This window comes from Lutjanus erythropterus, chromosome 18 (genome assembly GCF_056507025.1).
Source record: "Lutjanus erythropterus isolate fLutEry1 chromosome 18, fLutEry1.hap2, whole genome shotgun sequence".
NCBI lineage: Eukaryota > Metazoa > Chordata > Actinopteri > Lutjaniformes > Lutjanidae > Lutjanus > Lutjanus erythropterus.
Genome location: NC_139334.1, coordinates 34,483,989 through 34,497,270, shown reverse-complemented (window position 1 = coordinate 34,497,270; position 13,282 = coordinate 34,483,989). Strand labels below are relative to the sequence as shown.

At 38.9% G+C, this 13,282-nt stretch overlaps 1 protein-coding gene across 1 annotated transcript; it reads right to left on the bottom strand.

The window, feature by feature from the left end:
• Positions 1–6,766: 6,766 nt before the first annotated feature.
• Positions 6,767–12,392, bottom strand: fam241a (family with sequence similarity 241 member A). Its single transcript, XM_084742581.1, has 2 exons — positions 12,144–12,392; positions 6,767–7,483 (listed from the first exon to the last, which is right to left on the bottom strand). The coding sequence occupies exons 1-2, from the start codon at positions 12,291–12,293 to the stop codon at positions 7,190–7,192; spliced, it is 444 nt and encodes a 147-aa protein (XP_084598707.1). The 5' UTR covers positions 12,294–12,392; the 3' UTR covers positions 6,767–7,189.
• Positions 12,393–13,282: the final 890 nt, after the last annotated feature.

Genomic DNA, 13,282 nt, shown 5'->3' with positions numbered 1-13,282 from the left:
ACCAGTCTAGGGTCAGGCATAAGGGGAAATGTTTATTCTTTAAATCATGGGTTAAATGTTGGTTTAAAATATTCAAAAATTATCCACTCATTTTTCCCATCATGTCTTGCCTTAATACTCTTCTGTATGTCTGTAATGGTGCTTATGTGATGCTGTTTTGTCCTTTGTGTCCTGAACCGACCTGTAATCCTTCAAAAGGCCTTCAGTGGTTGATGAGTTGAGGCTGCTGATGTACTGTATATATATATATATATATATATATTTATAGTTGTAAATATATGTATGTTTGTAAGTAGTGAACGTTAAAACTACAGATGAATGTTCCACTGTATTTAAAGTTGTGTACCTTCCTGTATGATTCCAGTGTAAGTCTTTGACACTACATGTGTTCTGAATCTATTAAATCTGTGCAGTGAACCGAGGCAGCATGAGCTCACACATTAAGTATTTATGAGTCTTCTTTATGAGTCTTAAAAACATACTGTATCCCTGCTGTCTGAGTCACACAGGCACAACTGACTCATGCTAACATAATCCAGCTTCATCCAGCACAATATGCAGAGTACACACACAAAGCAGGAGCCTGTTTACAGAAGCAGCTATACAACAATCAGGAATAACATTATGACCACCTGCCTAATATTTTGTTGGTCCCCCTTTTGCTGTCAAAACAGCTCTAACCCTTCGAGTCATGGACTCCACTAGACCCCTGAAGGTGTGCTGTGGTATCTGTCACCAAGATGTTAGCAGCAGATCCTTTAAGTCCTGTAAGTTGTGAGGTGGGGCCTCCATGGATCGGACTTGTTTGTCCAGCACATCCCACAGATGCTCGATTGGATTGAGATCTGGGGAATCTGGAGGCCAAGTCAACACCTCAAACTCGTTGTTGTGCTCCTCAAACCATTCCTCAACCAGTTTTGTTTTGTGGCACGGAGCATTATCCTGCTGAAAGAGGCCACAACCATCAAGGAATGAAAGGGTGTACATGGTCTGCAACAATGCTTAGGTAGGTGGTACGTGTCAAAGTAACATCCACATGGATGGCAGGACCCAAGGTTTCCCAGCAGAACATTGTCCAAAGCATCACACTGCCTCCACTGGCTTGCCTTCTTCCCATAGTGCATCCTGGTGCCATGTGTTCCCCAGGTAAGCTACACACACACACCCGGCCATCCATGTGATGTAAAAGAAAACCTGATTCATCAGACCAGGCCACCTTCTTCCATTGCTCCGTGGTCCAGTTCTGATGCTCAACAATTAGAGCAACAGTAGCTCATCTGTTAGATCGGACCACACAGGTCAGCCTTCACTTTCCACGTGCATCAATGGTCGGCCATGACCCTGTCGCCGGTTCACCGCTCCTTCCTTGGACCACTTTTGATAGGTACTGACCACTGCAGACCAGGAACACCCCACAAGAGCTGCACTTTTGGAGATGCTCTGATCCAGTCGTCTAGTCATCACAACTCACTCAAATCCTTGCACTTGCACATTTTTCCTGCTTCTAACACATCACCTTTGAGGACAAAATGTTCACTTGCTGCCTAATATATCCCACCCACTAACAGGTACCATGATGAAGAGATAATCAGTGTTATTCACTTCACCTGTCAGTGGTCAGAATGTTATGCCTGATCGGTGTATGTTCCAGAATCAAGGGATTCAAGTTTAAAAAATAAACTATGTGCCATATGTTGTGAACTCACAGGTTTGCTGTTGTCTGTTCATAGTGAAGTGGAGCTGGAGCCACCTTGACAATATTTTCTAAGTAAATTCTTAATTTGTCATGTAAAGCAGTGTTTCTCAATCCTGGTCCTCAAGGCCCACTGCCCTGCATGTTCTAGATGTTCTGGTCATTTAGCCAATGTTTTTACCCAAAGCGTTTTACATTGCCTGTACTACTGATATTACAGCTGCAACAATTAATCTATTATTAATCTTTTATTACCATTATTGCTAATTATTTTGATAATTGATATGAGTCATTTTTAAAGAAAAAAGTCAAAATTCTCTGATTTTAGCTTCTTAAATGTGAATATTTTCTGGTTTCTTTACTCCTCTCTGACAGTAAACAGTATATATATTTGGGTTGTGGACAAAAGAAGACATTTGAGGACGTCATCTTGGACTGGTAAACACTCAAAATAGTTTTTTAAGCTTTAGTATGTTACACAGTAATTCCTGATCAGTTTCAGGCAGACAGCACACCATCAACCTGATTTTTCTGAGGGGTTGTGACTCAAAAAATGTAGAGAACCACTATACAAAAGCAATAATCACCAGAAGGCAGCAGTTTACAGTGATTTTAGAACAGACTTTTAGAAAAGCTAAGGTACCTGAAGGCCAGAAAAACTGAAAAATTTGAAACAATATAGAACAGAAACAACACTGCTGTGACAAATGAACTCATCTTGGATCACATGTCACCTTTTTCTATATATTGCTGTAAAACTCAGAGACAGCCAAAGGACACTTTTAGGAAGGCTCACTTTAATCATAGACTTTGCAATACATTTTGATTCAATATTTCTTTTGTAGGTATGCATAAATCTGTCTGTGTAAACACCTTATAAACAATAATTTATGGTCAAAAGAACTGCAGTTTGTTAAAACAAGGACAAGTACAGCCTGGCTACATGAAGTCACAGGTGAACATACTGCTCATCACCATCACTGATGATGTTTTATACTCAGTAGTAAACTTTAAAATCTGTGTGATGCCTGCAGGTCTGTTACCACAGTGTGTGGTCAGTTAACGTTAACACCTGCACGTTCCAATCATCTGTCAGCAAAATGAACAATAAAAACACAAGAGTAAAATATGATCAACTGTAAAAGCTACCTGAGACTCCCAGAACAATTAAAGGTAAAATTAAACCACAATCCTTTACATGCTCCCACACTGTTATATATTCTTTTGAAAGATGAGGTACTACAATGTTTTTTTTACATTTTGTCCCGTTCAATTTTCTTCAACCTACAGGCCAGTCATGAGGGGGATACATGACATTTTCTTGTATTCACTGTCACTAGACATTTTTACATTCTGCATTTCAACAAATGTTGAAAATAAAGTTGAAATGTCGAAAATGAAGCCAAAATATTGAGAATAATGTCGAAATTTTGACAACAAATTCAAATGTTGAGAACAATGTCTAAAATTAAGTAAAGTTGAGAATACTGAGAACACAGTTGAAGTATTAAGAATAAAGTGAATGTTGAGAATTAAGTAGAAATGTTGAAAGTTAAGTTGAAATATTGTCCGAAAAGTTGAAATGTGGGAAATGAAGTTGAAATATTTGGAATAAGGTTGAAATATCGAGAACAAAGTCAAAGTATTAAGACTAAAGTGGATGTCAAGAATAATCAGAAATGTTGAAAATGAAGTTGAAATATTGAGAATAAAGTTGAAATATTAAGAGTAAAGTTGAAATATGTAGAAATATCAAAAATAAATTTGACTTTTTTCTTGACATTTTAACTTTATTCTTTAATTGTAAAATAATCCTCTCATTTTCCCCCTATGTCTGGCCTTAATGCTCTTCTGTATCAACCGGTTTTATCAGACATTTTCTCTGCAGAAATACCCTTTATCCATATGCAACTGTTGTGCATTAGACTGAAAGGTTTTGTATGCAACATAATGCTGAAAATGTTAACTGTTAGTATTTGTCATTTGTTTCCTCAACTCTGAGCATTTAGTTTTAGTTCTGCTTAAAGGACTTGGTTACAAATTGGTTGTTCATCCAATATCACACTACTTCCTGCACTGGAACAAAAAGTTGAGAGTGAATGTAAATAGCTAACGGAAAATTTTGTGTTGCATATGTGGGTGATTCATAAGAGACAGAGTCGGCTTCATCGCCTCAGTTTGCAGCGTGAACATTCAGCTTTGGATTGTGGACATTTTCCTTATTTAAGGACAATAACAACACCTGAGCCTGAGACGGCTTTCAGAAGATATACAGCATAAACCTCAGTTCAAGCATGATGACACACATCTGATGATTAAAAACTGACTTTTTCTGTAAATTGCTCTCAACTAAAACAGTTAGGACAGCCAGGTTAAGACAACTGTGTAACTTAAATGTTACACAAACTTAAAGAAAAAGAAAGAACTTCACAATATAACCAAAACCCCAAAAACCGCATCTCATCTGATATAATGATACTGATATTCTGTTAATAGACTGACTAGCCCCAGTAAACTTTGTGAATGAACTAGGGTTGTCACGATACCAGAATTTCAGTAGTCGGTACCAATACCTGTGAATTTTCACGATTCTCGATACTAATTCGATACCACGAATTAAAAAAAAAAAAAAAAACACAAACACAGAAACTCTGTTACCGCCCTATTCAGCTTTTTTTTTGCCTCAGTTGAATTCGAGTCATATTTTCTGTGCCTTTCAAAAGCTTCAGTGATTTTTGGCTGTGTTAGTGTGTGACTTTCCTCCTGCTTCTCCTGGTCTGGCTCACACTGATACTGTAAAGGAAAAAAAAAACTTTTAGTTTAAATAACATAAGAGACTGTCAGACAGTATCTCATCATCACACCTTACGTATAATGACGCAGACCGTATCGTTACATTACGTTAAACGTCATCTACACGAGGGAACGACTGAGCGAGAGAGTAGAAGCCTGCACAGCTGCGCTTCAGCTGACTCTCATGCCAAACTGACAGAACATAGCAGGCATATTCGGGTTAACGTATAATGTGACAGTGACAACAGTGATAGTAAACGGAAACTCACTCACTTTGAATTCTCTGAACAAGTCGGGGTGCCTGTCTTTAAGGTGTTTGGCCAGGTTTGATGTGCTTCCTCCTTTCGTTTGAAAACTTCTGAGGCACTGTTTGCATGTCGGCTTGTTTGAGTCTAGAATTGCTCCGTATTCATCCGCCTCGAATGCAAAATATTTCCACACGCGACTCTTAGTACCTGTCTTGTCGACAAGCCAACGCGTTGTACCACTCTCACTTGCTGAAGCTATTTTTTCTAAGACGGCAGGTTTTATTCTTCAGCGCCACTGACTGCTCCGTGCTGCTCACACGCGTATAATGCCCCCGTCAGTTCCGCCAAGAATAGACACGGCTCGCCGAGGGAGAAGTAGTATATTCGGTTCTGATGGTACCAGAAAAAAGCAAGTATGGAATTATTTTTTTCGTGTTGGTATCGAATTGGTATCGGAAGTATCGGTTCTTGTGACAACCCTAGAATGAACTCAGCTGCAGTGTAGCTGTGTGGCAAAAATGTGGTTCAGTGTGTCGTTCTGTGGCCGTGTGGGGAGCAACTGTCACACTGCAGCTCTGCCACATCAGCACACACAAACTGGAAGACTATACATAGGTTGTTTGCATCCGGTATCAAAGTTGAGTTTTGTCGCTCCGTAAGCACTGGCACAAGAACACCACTGTGTCTGTTGAACACAGTTTCCAATACTAAATGGGAGTTTTATCCCAGTGTATCCATTTCTTATCTCTCTACAACATCAGTTAGGTCCATTTCTGTCAGTTCCTCTGAAATGTATCCCATCTGTATTTGTTGGATATGCACTGTCAGAGTTGATAACAGCAACCAGTAATAATCTGAGTACAGTAAGTTAATCAGGCAAAGCACAGGCACCAAGACACAGAGATATTTAGAGGCAACGTTGCTTACTTCTTCAGAATTTGCATTCCTCTCCACAGCTAGCCTAAAAAGTCTTACTGGACTTCACTACCAGCTGTAATTCTGATATTGGAACAATAACAATATTAATATAATAATAATAATATTGTGCATTGCTTGTATCTATAATAAAGTAAACATTTTACAGTAAGGTTTCACAAGAACATAACATGTACTGTGTGTCAACGTTACATTCAGACACTGTTTCTTATGATTGATTACTGGAGTCATTTAACTGCTGGATTTCATATTAACACACTGTCTTTTTAAAGCTGCAGTGCGGGACTTTTACATATGAATGTCTGCTACACTCAAGCTGTCGCTGAATGGGTTCACACAATGCTGACTGAGCCTTTAACTGCCCAGTACATCTCTGTCAACTGATTTGATAATTGATAATCATTTTTCAAGTAAAAATGTCAAACATTTCCTGGTTCCAGTTTCTTAAATTTGAGGATTTGCTGCTTTTCTTTGTCATTTATGACAAGTCTCTGGGTTTTAGAATGTTGGTTGGACAAAAGACTAAATGGGGTGTAGGAGTGGGCCAGAGTCTATAGTGGAAAAAAACCTAAGATAAAAAAGAAAACTGACTTTGTAGATCAATATTAAATTAGTTGCCAACTATTGTGACAATTCACTCATCGTTTTAGTCATTTCCTGTACAGGCTAACAGCAGCCGGACCACACTTTGAACAAACATTTGCTGCTTTTCTCATTTATAAAGAGTCTTTGGGTTTTAGACTGTTGGTTGGACAAAAGCAATAAATCATTATTCAAGAAAATAAACAGCAGGTTAACCAGCTGTAAAAATAACCATTGTATGCAACTCTGTACATGACCCAATATTTAACCCCAAAGTGGGACCCTGCTGCTTCCCAGCAGCGTCCTGGATGCCAAATTTTGACCTGAGCCTGGCCATAAAACAGTAATAGCAATCATATCACATCCAAACAGGGGTAGTAGTATTCAGTTGTCAAAATAGTGATAATAATAGTAATAATGATATATATGTTTTTCTTAATGCACTGGATTTTGGCTCAGAAAAAATGGTAGCTATGAGTGCTGACAGTGTTTGTTTTCACTGCCAGAAGGGGGAGACAAAAGTTCGGCACTGCAGGTTTAAGTGAATCCCTTCCCACGGAGAGTGTGCAGTTGAATTTAGTGACTCCTGGCCTTCACTCTGCAGCCTCTGACTCAAACAGAAACAAACCATTTCCTCACAACATCTTCCTGTTCTCTGATCAATACAATTAAGTCCTGGCAACAGCAGCAGGATGTTACCGCTGCTGTTATTGAGGCAGGAGAAGCTCCAGTCCAGACCATCCTGAAGGACAGGTCCAACTTCGATTTGACTGTCAAACCATTTCTACAAGCCACCATCGCTACAGAGCAGCACAGCCCTCTCCTAAAAGCACAGACCCACTGCAGACTCCAATCCAAACATCTATCAGCATGAGTCCCGCATGTGTAAGCATTAACCAAAGAAAACAGCAGGCTCCGCCCTGAGTGTCAGCTCGCATTACTTCTGGATGTAGATGATGATGATGCACAGAGTTCCCACCAGCCCTAGGGCCTGGATGCCCAGGAACCAGAGCAGCAGCCAGAAGAACACAATCACCACTGGCTCCACTATCTTGTCCCCAAAGTACATCTGGCTGAAGCCCATCCCCCGCAGACACTTGTTGAGCATCCCGAACAGAGTCCCCATGCGCTCGCAGTCATCCAGCTGAGGTCTGGTGGTGGGGTCATCAATGTGGGGCCACCTGCTGGTGGGGTCATTGGGAGGTCGAGGTCGGGTCCGGCTGCCGTCAGCCTGTGGGGACAAAGGTCATGACGGGTTACGCACACAAACACAAACACACAGCGTCAGTGAAAAGTGTTTGGTCATAAAATCCCCAACAGCGCTGAAAAGCGATGCACCCCTGCTGTTAGACATACTCAGTTTTACTTTGTTTTGACCCCTTATGCCCTTTAGACCTGATCTGCTTTTTAGCTCCTAAAAAAATCCTAATTTTAAAGTTATTTCTTGTAGGAGTAGAATACAAGGCAGGGCCCAACCGATACTGGATTTTTCGGGTCGATGCCAATAAAATACTTGTGACAAAGACATGTAATGGAGGCAAAATATTTTACAGATCAACAATAAAGTGTCCAATAACAGTTAACTTTTACTGGTATTTCTAATAATCATAAATAACTATAAACCAAAAAATAAATAAATAGGCTATAGAAGACAATCTGTCATGTCCGTACACATTGGACAACATATACACAGATACCAACATAAACAGATATAGCTGCGATAGGTCAATAACATCCAGCAATATCAGCAGGCATTTTACTGTGATGAGACATGTGAGCTTGCTATCTTTTAATGTAAGGCTGCAACCAAAGATTATTTCCATTATTGGTCAATCTGCTGAATATTTTCTCGATTTATCAATTAAAGTTTGCCAAATAAATGTTAGAGAATAATGAAAAATTCCTCTTATAATTTCCTGCAGCTCGATGTGATGAAATGCTTGCTTTCATGTATGACGAACTAAAGCATCACATTTCAGACCATCACACTGAAGAAGCTGGAACCAGCAAATATTTGGCATTTTTGCTTGAAAAATGACTACAACAGTTAACTGATGATGAAAATTGTTGCCAGTTAATTAGGGCTGCAACTAACGATTATTTTCACAGACAATTATTTTCTCGAGCAAATTCATAGTTGTTGATATTGTTTTAAAATGTCAGAAAATGGTGAAAAATGTCGCTAAGTGTTTTCCAAAACCTGAAATGTCAAATGTTTTACTCATAACCTGAAGACATTGAGTTTACTGTCAGAGAAAAGTAAAGGAACCAGAAAATATTCACATGTAAGAAGCTGAAAAAAGAGAATTTGGTCTATTTTCTTCAAAACTTAATCAAACCGATTAATCAATTATCAAAATAGCTGATTTAATAGTCAATTAATAATCAATTCCTCATTGCAGCTCTACGGTTAATTATCTATCAATCAACTAGTCGATCATAACAAAATTTATTTGATGCCCATTATAATGTACGCCAGATCTGAAGGGTTTAGACCAGACCTGGGCATTGTACGGCCCGCGGGCCGAACCCAGCCCACATGATGGTTCTATCCGGCCTGCGATGTCGAAGACAAACCACACCATTTTACTTAGGAGGCTAAAGAGACGAATGAAATGATCTAAATCAGCTTTTATTTTGAAATGCTTGTATGGCGCGAGTGCGCTTCCTCTTGTCACAACTGATTGACGCGAGTGATGTTTGCAGTCGCTGCATCTTGTGCTGAGGTGACTGAAACACGCCCACGGCAGGTTGCGTGAATGGGGATTTTCATTTTGTTCGTGGAACACAGTTGATGGAGGAAAACACTGGAGTCACCAAATGAGCACTAAAAAGCGTGAGGTTGATGCTGAATGTCGAGTGTTTAATGCGTCATGGACTGTTAAAGTTTTTTTCACGGAGGTCAGCAATAAGGCTGTGTGCTTAGTTTGCAACGAACATGTTGCTGTGTAGAAAACAAGATTTTTGTTTTTTGGCATTAACATCCACACTGAATCATTCAAAAAACAAAACAAAAGTACTCCTGTTCTCATAAATTGAAAAAAGTAACCTACCGATGTGTTTATAGGTCAGGACAGGAGATATTGTACTGTTTTTGGTTTGTTTTGTTGCTCAACAGTTCTTGTCAAAGAAGCAAACAGGAGTTCATGATGAGTTGTGTCCAAGCGTCACGTGTTTGTTCTGTGTGTACAAAACAGTATTATTTTGTCATGTTATTTGTTTTTGGCACTGAGAATCCACAGTGGATTATTCAAAAACACACTAATGTTCTCATCTGAAAACAGCCATTTGTGCATTTTTTGTATATTTTATACCTGGCTGTTATGTAGCTAACAGTTCTTGTCAAAGATAAAACAGGTATACAGGATGGGTTGTGTCCACAGCATCCTTGCTTTAGATTACCTGTACAGTATTTTCAAAGACTATAATTTAATGTTCTTAATAAGATGCTGTTTGGAATTATTTTCAATATAATAAATGCTGAAGACTAAGAGTAAGTGTACAGTATGTTTTCTACATTTAATCTTAGCTATAAAATTGAGGTACAGTGTGACAAAAATTTGTGCGGCCCCTGGCAACAATCAGGGCTTCTCATGTGGCCCCTTTGGAAAAATAATTGCCCACCCTCAAACTAAATCTAGACAGTGCAGGCATATTTTAATGATTTGTATCAGCATAAATTTTGATCCTCTCTTTACTGTATTCTATTCTGTTTATCCATCAGCTAATGTTGCAGAGCTGCTCTTCTTTCTGACAGCTGTCCTCTACATTTCAGCATTTTGTTCAGATATGAAATTTAGTGAATGAATGTCAAAAATTATTTAGGGTTGCCAGAGTGACTAACTGAGCTCTGACACCATGGTTAGTAAAATAGAAGGATATGCTAAACGTGAGCAACTTGATCAGGGCCGAAGAAACTTGAATGGGACATCCCCAGTTAGACTAATTCGGGGAGTAACTTGATGACATATCAAAATTAATCTCTGCAGTTGTTGATCATTTGCAAGGGAGGAGCCTCCTCTCTGTAACGATTCTGTAAAACCGAGTGGACTGAGTGTTTCTGCACTCTAACAGGGATACATCTTCTCTCTGGCAAACAGTACTTTGATTCATATCATATTTCTAATTTGGACTTGTCTTATTGAACCACGCCCTCCAGTAAGTGTCATGTAGCTCCTGAAAAACAAGGTTTCCAACATCATTGACTGTCAAGCCTCGTTCAAATCGACTACTATCTCTTCATATAACCATCATGACCTCTCTTGTGTAGTAAGAGAAAGCTTTCAGAAAAATACAAAGCTACTCAGTTCCCAGCTGTTATTCCTACATGGATGCTGCTGTTAAGTGAACAATGCAAATCAGACAACAGTAACTTCCTGTTAGTAAATGATCTCATACAGCTCAGGGCTCAACAATACAGCTAGCCCACTTGCCCGGGACAAGTAAAACACCATGTTGGACAAGTAAACCTGACAATGTAAAAATGGCAGAAAATACTGGTGTCACCCTCTCAGATAAGGAGATTTCCCTATTTTCTTGGTTTATTATCATATTAAAATTAATGTCTTTGGGTTTTAGACTGGCATCACATTGGGCTTTGAAAAACTAGGATGGACATTTTTCACTATGTTACATTTTATAGATGCTGCAGCCTTGACAGTTAACTTTAGTCTTTATTGTTATTTGATAACTGCTAATACAGGAAACAATCTGTGCAGGAGAAAGTAAAAAATTTACTTCGGGCAACCAGATTTCTGACCCACTTGCCCCACAGAGCAAGTGGGGAAAAAAAAAAACATTAAAACTAAATGCTGCATTTCCCAGAATGCATTGTAAAAAGCCTGCTTATTCTCTATGTGTATGGACTACAAGTGACAACACCACACTTAAGATTTAGGTGTGCCAGTTAATAAGCATGGACCACATGCCAACTGTGGTTAATGATTGTTTATTACCTTATGTAATCCTCTATTCATCTTATTAACTTCCTTACTGAACCAGAGAGCATTCTGGGATGCAGCCCAACTAAAAATAATGCTGAATCCTAATACAGCTAGCCAAACAACTGAACAGTGACAAGCCTGCTGCAAGCAGGAACATAATAAATGATCAAATTACCCAATAATTACACCCAGCCAGGTTCCTTGTAAAATAACAGGTTAAAACACACCACCTTAAGTGTTGTTTGCAGTTTGAACATTGTGATTACACTGAGGTCATAATGACCTCCAAATAGTAGTTAAAGAAGCCCTACTGCTGTAGGGGGTTGAGGTCTGTTAGCTAGCTAATAGTGACCAATTTTACTCCCAAGTGAACAAACTCAATTTGAAAAGATTTTTGAATTTACCTTCCCACTTTGTTAAAGTGGTGAATTAACTCAAGATAATGCCTGGCACTCTAACGATATTCTTTCTTGTCAAAGAACCTGCCACCAAACTACATTGAAAAAATGTCCCATTTTAAATTACATACAACGCACACATACATACAGTGAGCGGGACAAGACTTCAGAGTATTACAGCAAGAAACTTGTATTAATAACCATGCAGCTCTTCTATCAGGTTTATATATATGCCGACTTGTATACTTGGTCCTTTTCAATCATACGGCATGTTCTACCAAGCATGTTTCGTTTCCTTTTGAAACGAAACATTAAGGTGTCACATTTTTGAATGGGGTTTGGTTCCGGCGCTGGTGTTATTCGGCTGTTAAACAGGGCAAGTGCGAGCTGAACACTGGTAAAACTGAGGTGGTCGTAAACAGACGCTGATAAGCTCTTTCGCTGTGAGAGCTGAGTTGAACTCTGACACAGAGAAGACACTCCCGAGTGTCAGGGTTAGCATGAAATCTAATAAACGGCTCCAGCTAGCTTAACGATACTTTTGCTTTACCCGGTGTTGCTGGTGGTGTAGAGCGGTCTGCCGTGCACCGTGGACAGGTTGAGGAGTATGCCATCTTCTCTGGCTCTCTGACGGCAGCTCTTCTAATTCACGTCGACGAAAAACATACTGGTCATTTAAAGGCGGCGTCGCAGCGGACATTTTACAGCTCGTCCACTGACAGCAACTTTCAGGTATCAAAACATGCGAGTGGAGTGATTGATAGACCAGCACTGCTCCAAACGTCCGCCCTGAGAGGCGCGCTGCGCGTTCCCGCGAACTCAGCAACCGTCATCACATTAGACAGGCCGCACACACGTCAACAGGCGCCACCTACAGGCTGGAATAGTCATTACAGCAGTGCTGCGTGTATATGGAGTCACAGGCCTGTCATGAAAAAAGAACAAATCTGTAGAGGAATAAGAAAATATATGTTTCCACATGTAAGGATATTAATAACATGTTTATTAACTTTGTATGGAAGAATAAGCACCATCATCTGAAAAAAACCTTGCTCTCTGGACCTAAAGATAAAGGTGGTTTTGATTTACTGGACTTCATGGACTTGAACTATACATTTAAGGTGAAATGGTTAAAAGAATGCTTAAAAGCATTTCATTCCACACAACATATTTGGAAATGTTGAAGGTCTTCAGTTCTTATTGTCATGTAATTATAGTATCTCAAGGTTACCAGTTAAGTTGTCCGAATTTTGTCAACTAGCATTGTTAGCAAGGAAAATATATTATTCACATAACCTTTCTTCACATAAATCTATCATCTGGAACAACAAATGTATCACTAAAAGGAACAAATCACTCTATTTACAGAATTGGTTAGATAAAAATATTATTTATTTAAAAGACTTATTTAACTCTAATGGCCAACTACGTAGTTATAAAGATTTTCTTACAGAAAAAGCATTCCCTATCAAATTTAAAGACTTTAGCTCAGTAATAAACTCCATTCCCAGCGGAATGATAGAGTTAATGAAAAGCTATAAAAAACAGAATGTGCAACATACAACTGTTAAAATAAATGGTATTGACATCTTGAGTAAAAAATGCATATACATACACATATATTATATATATATATATATATATATATATATATATATATATATATATATATATATATATATATATATA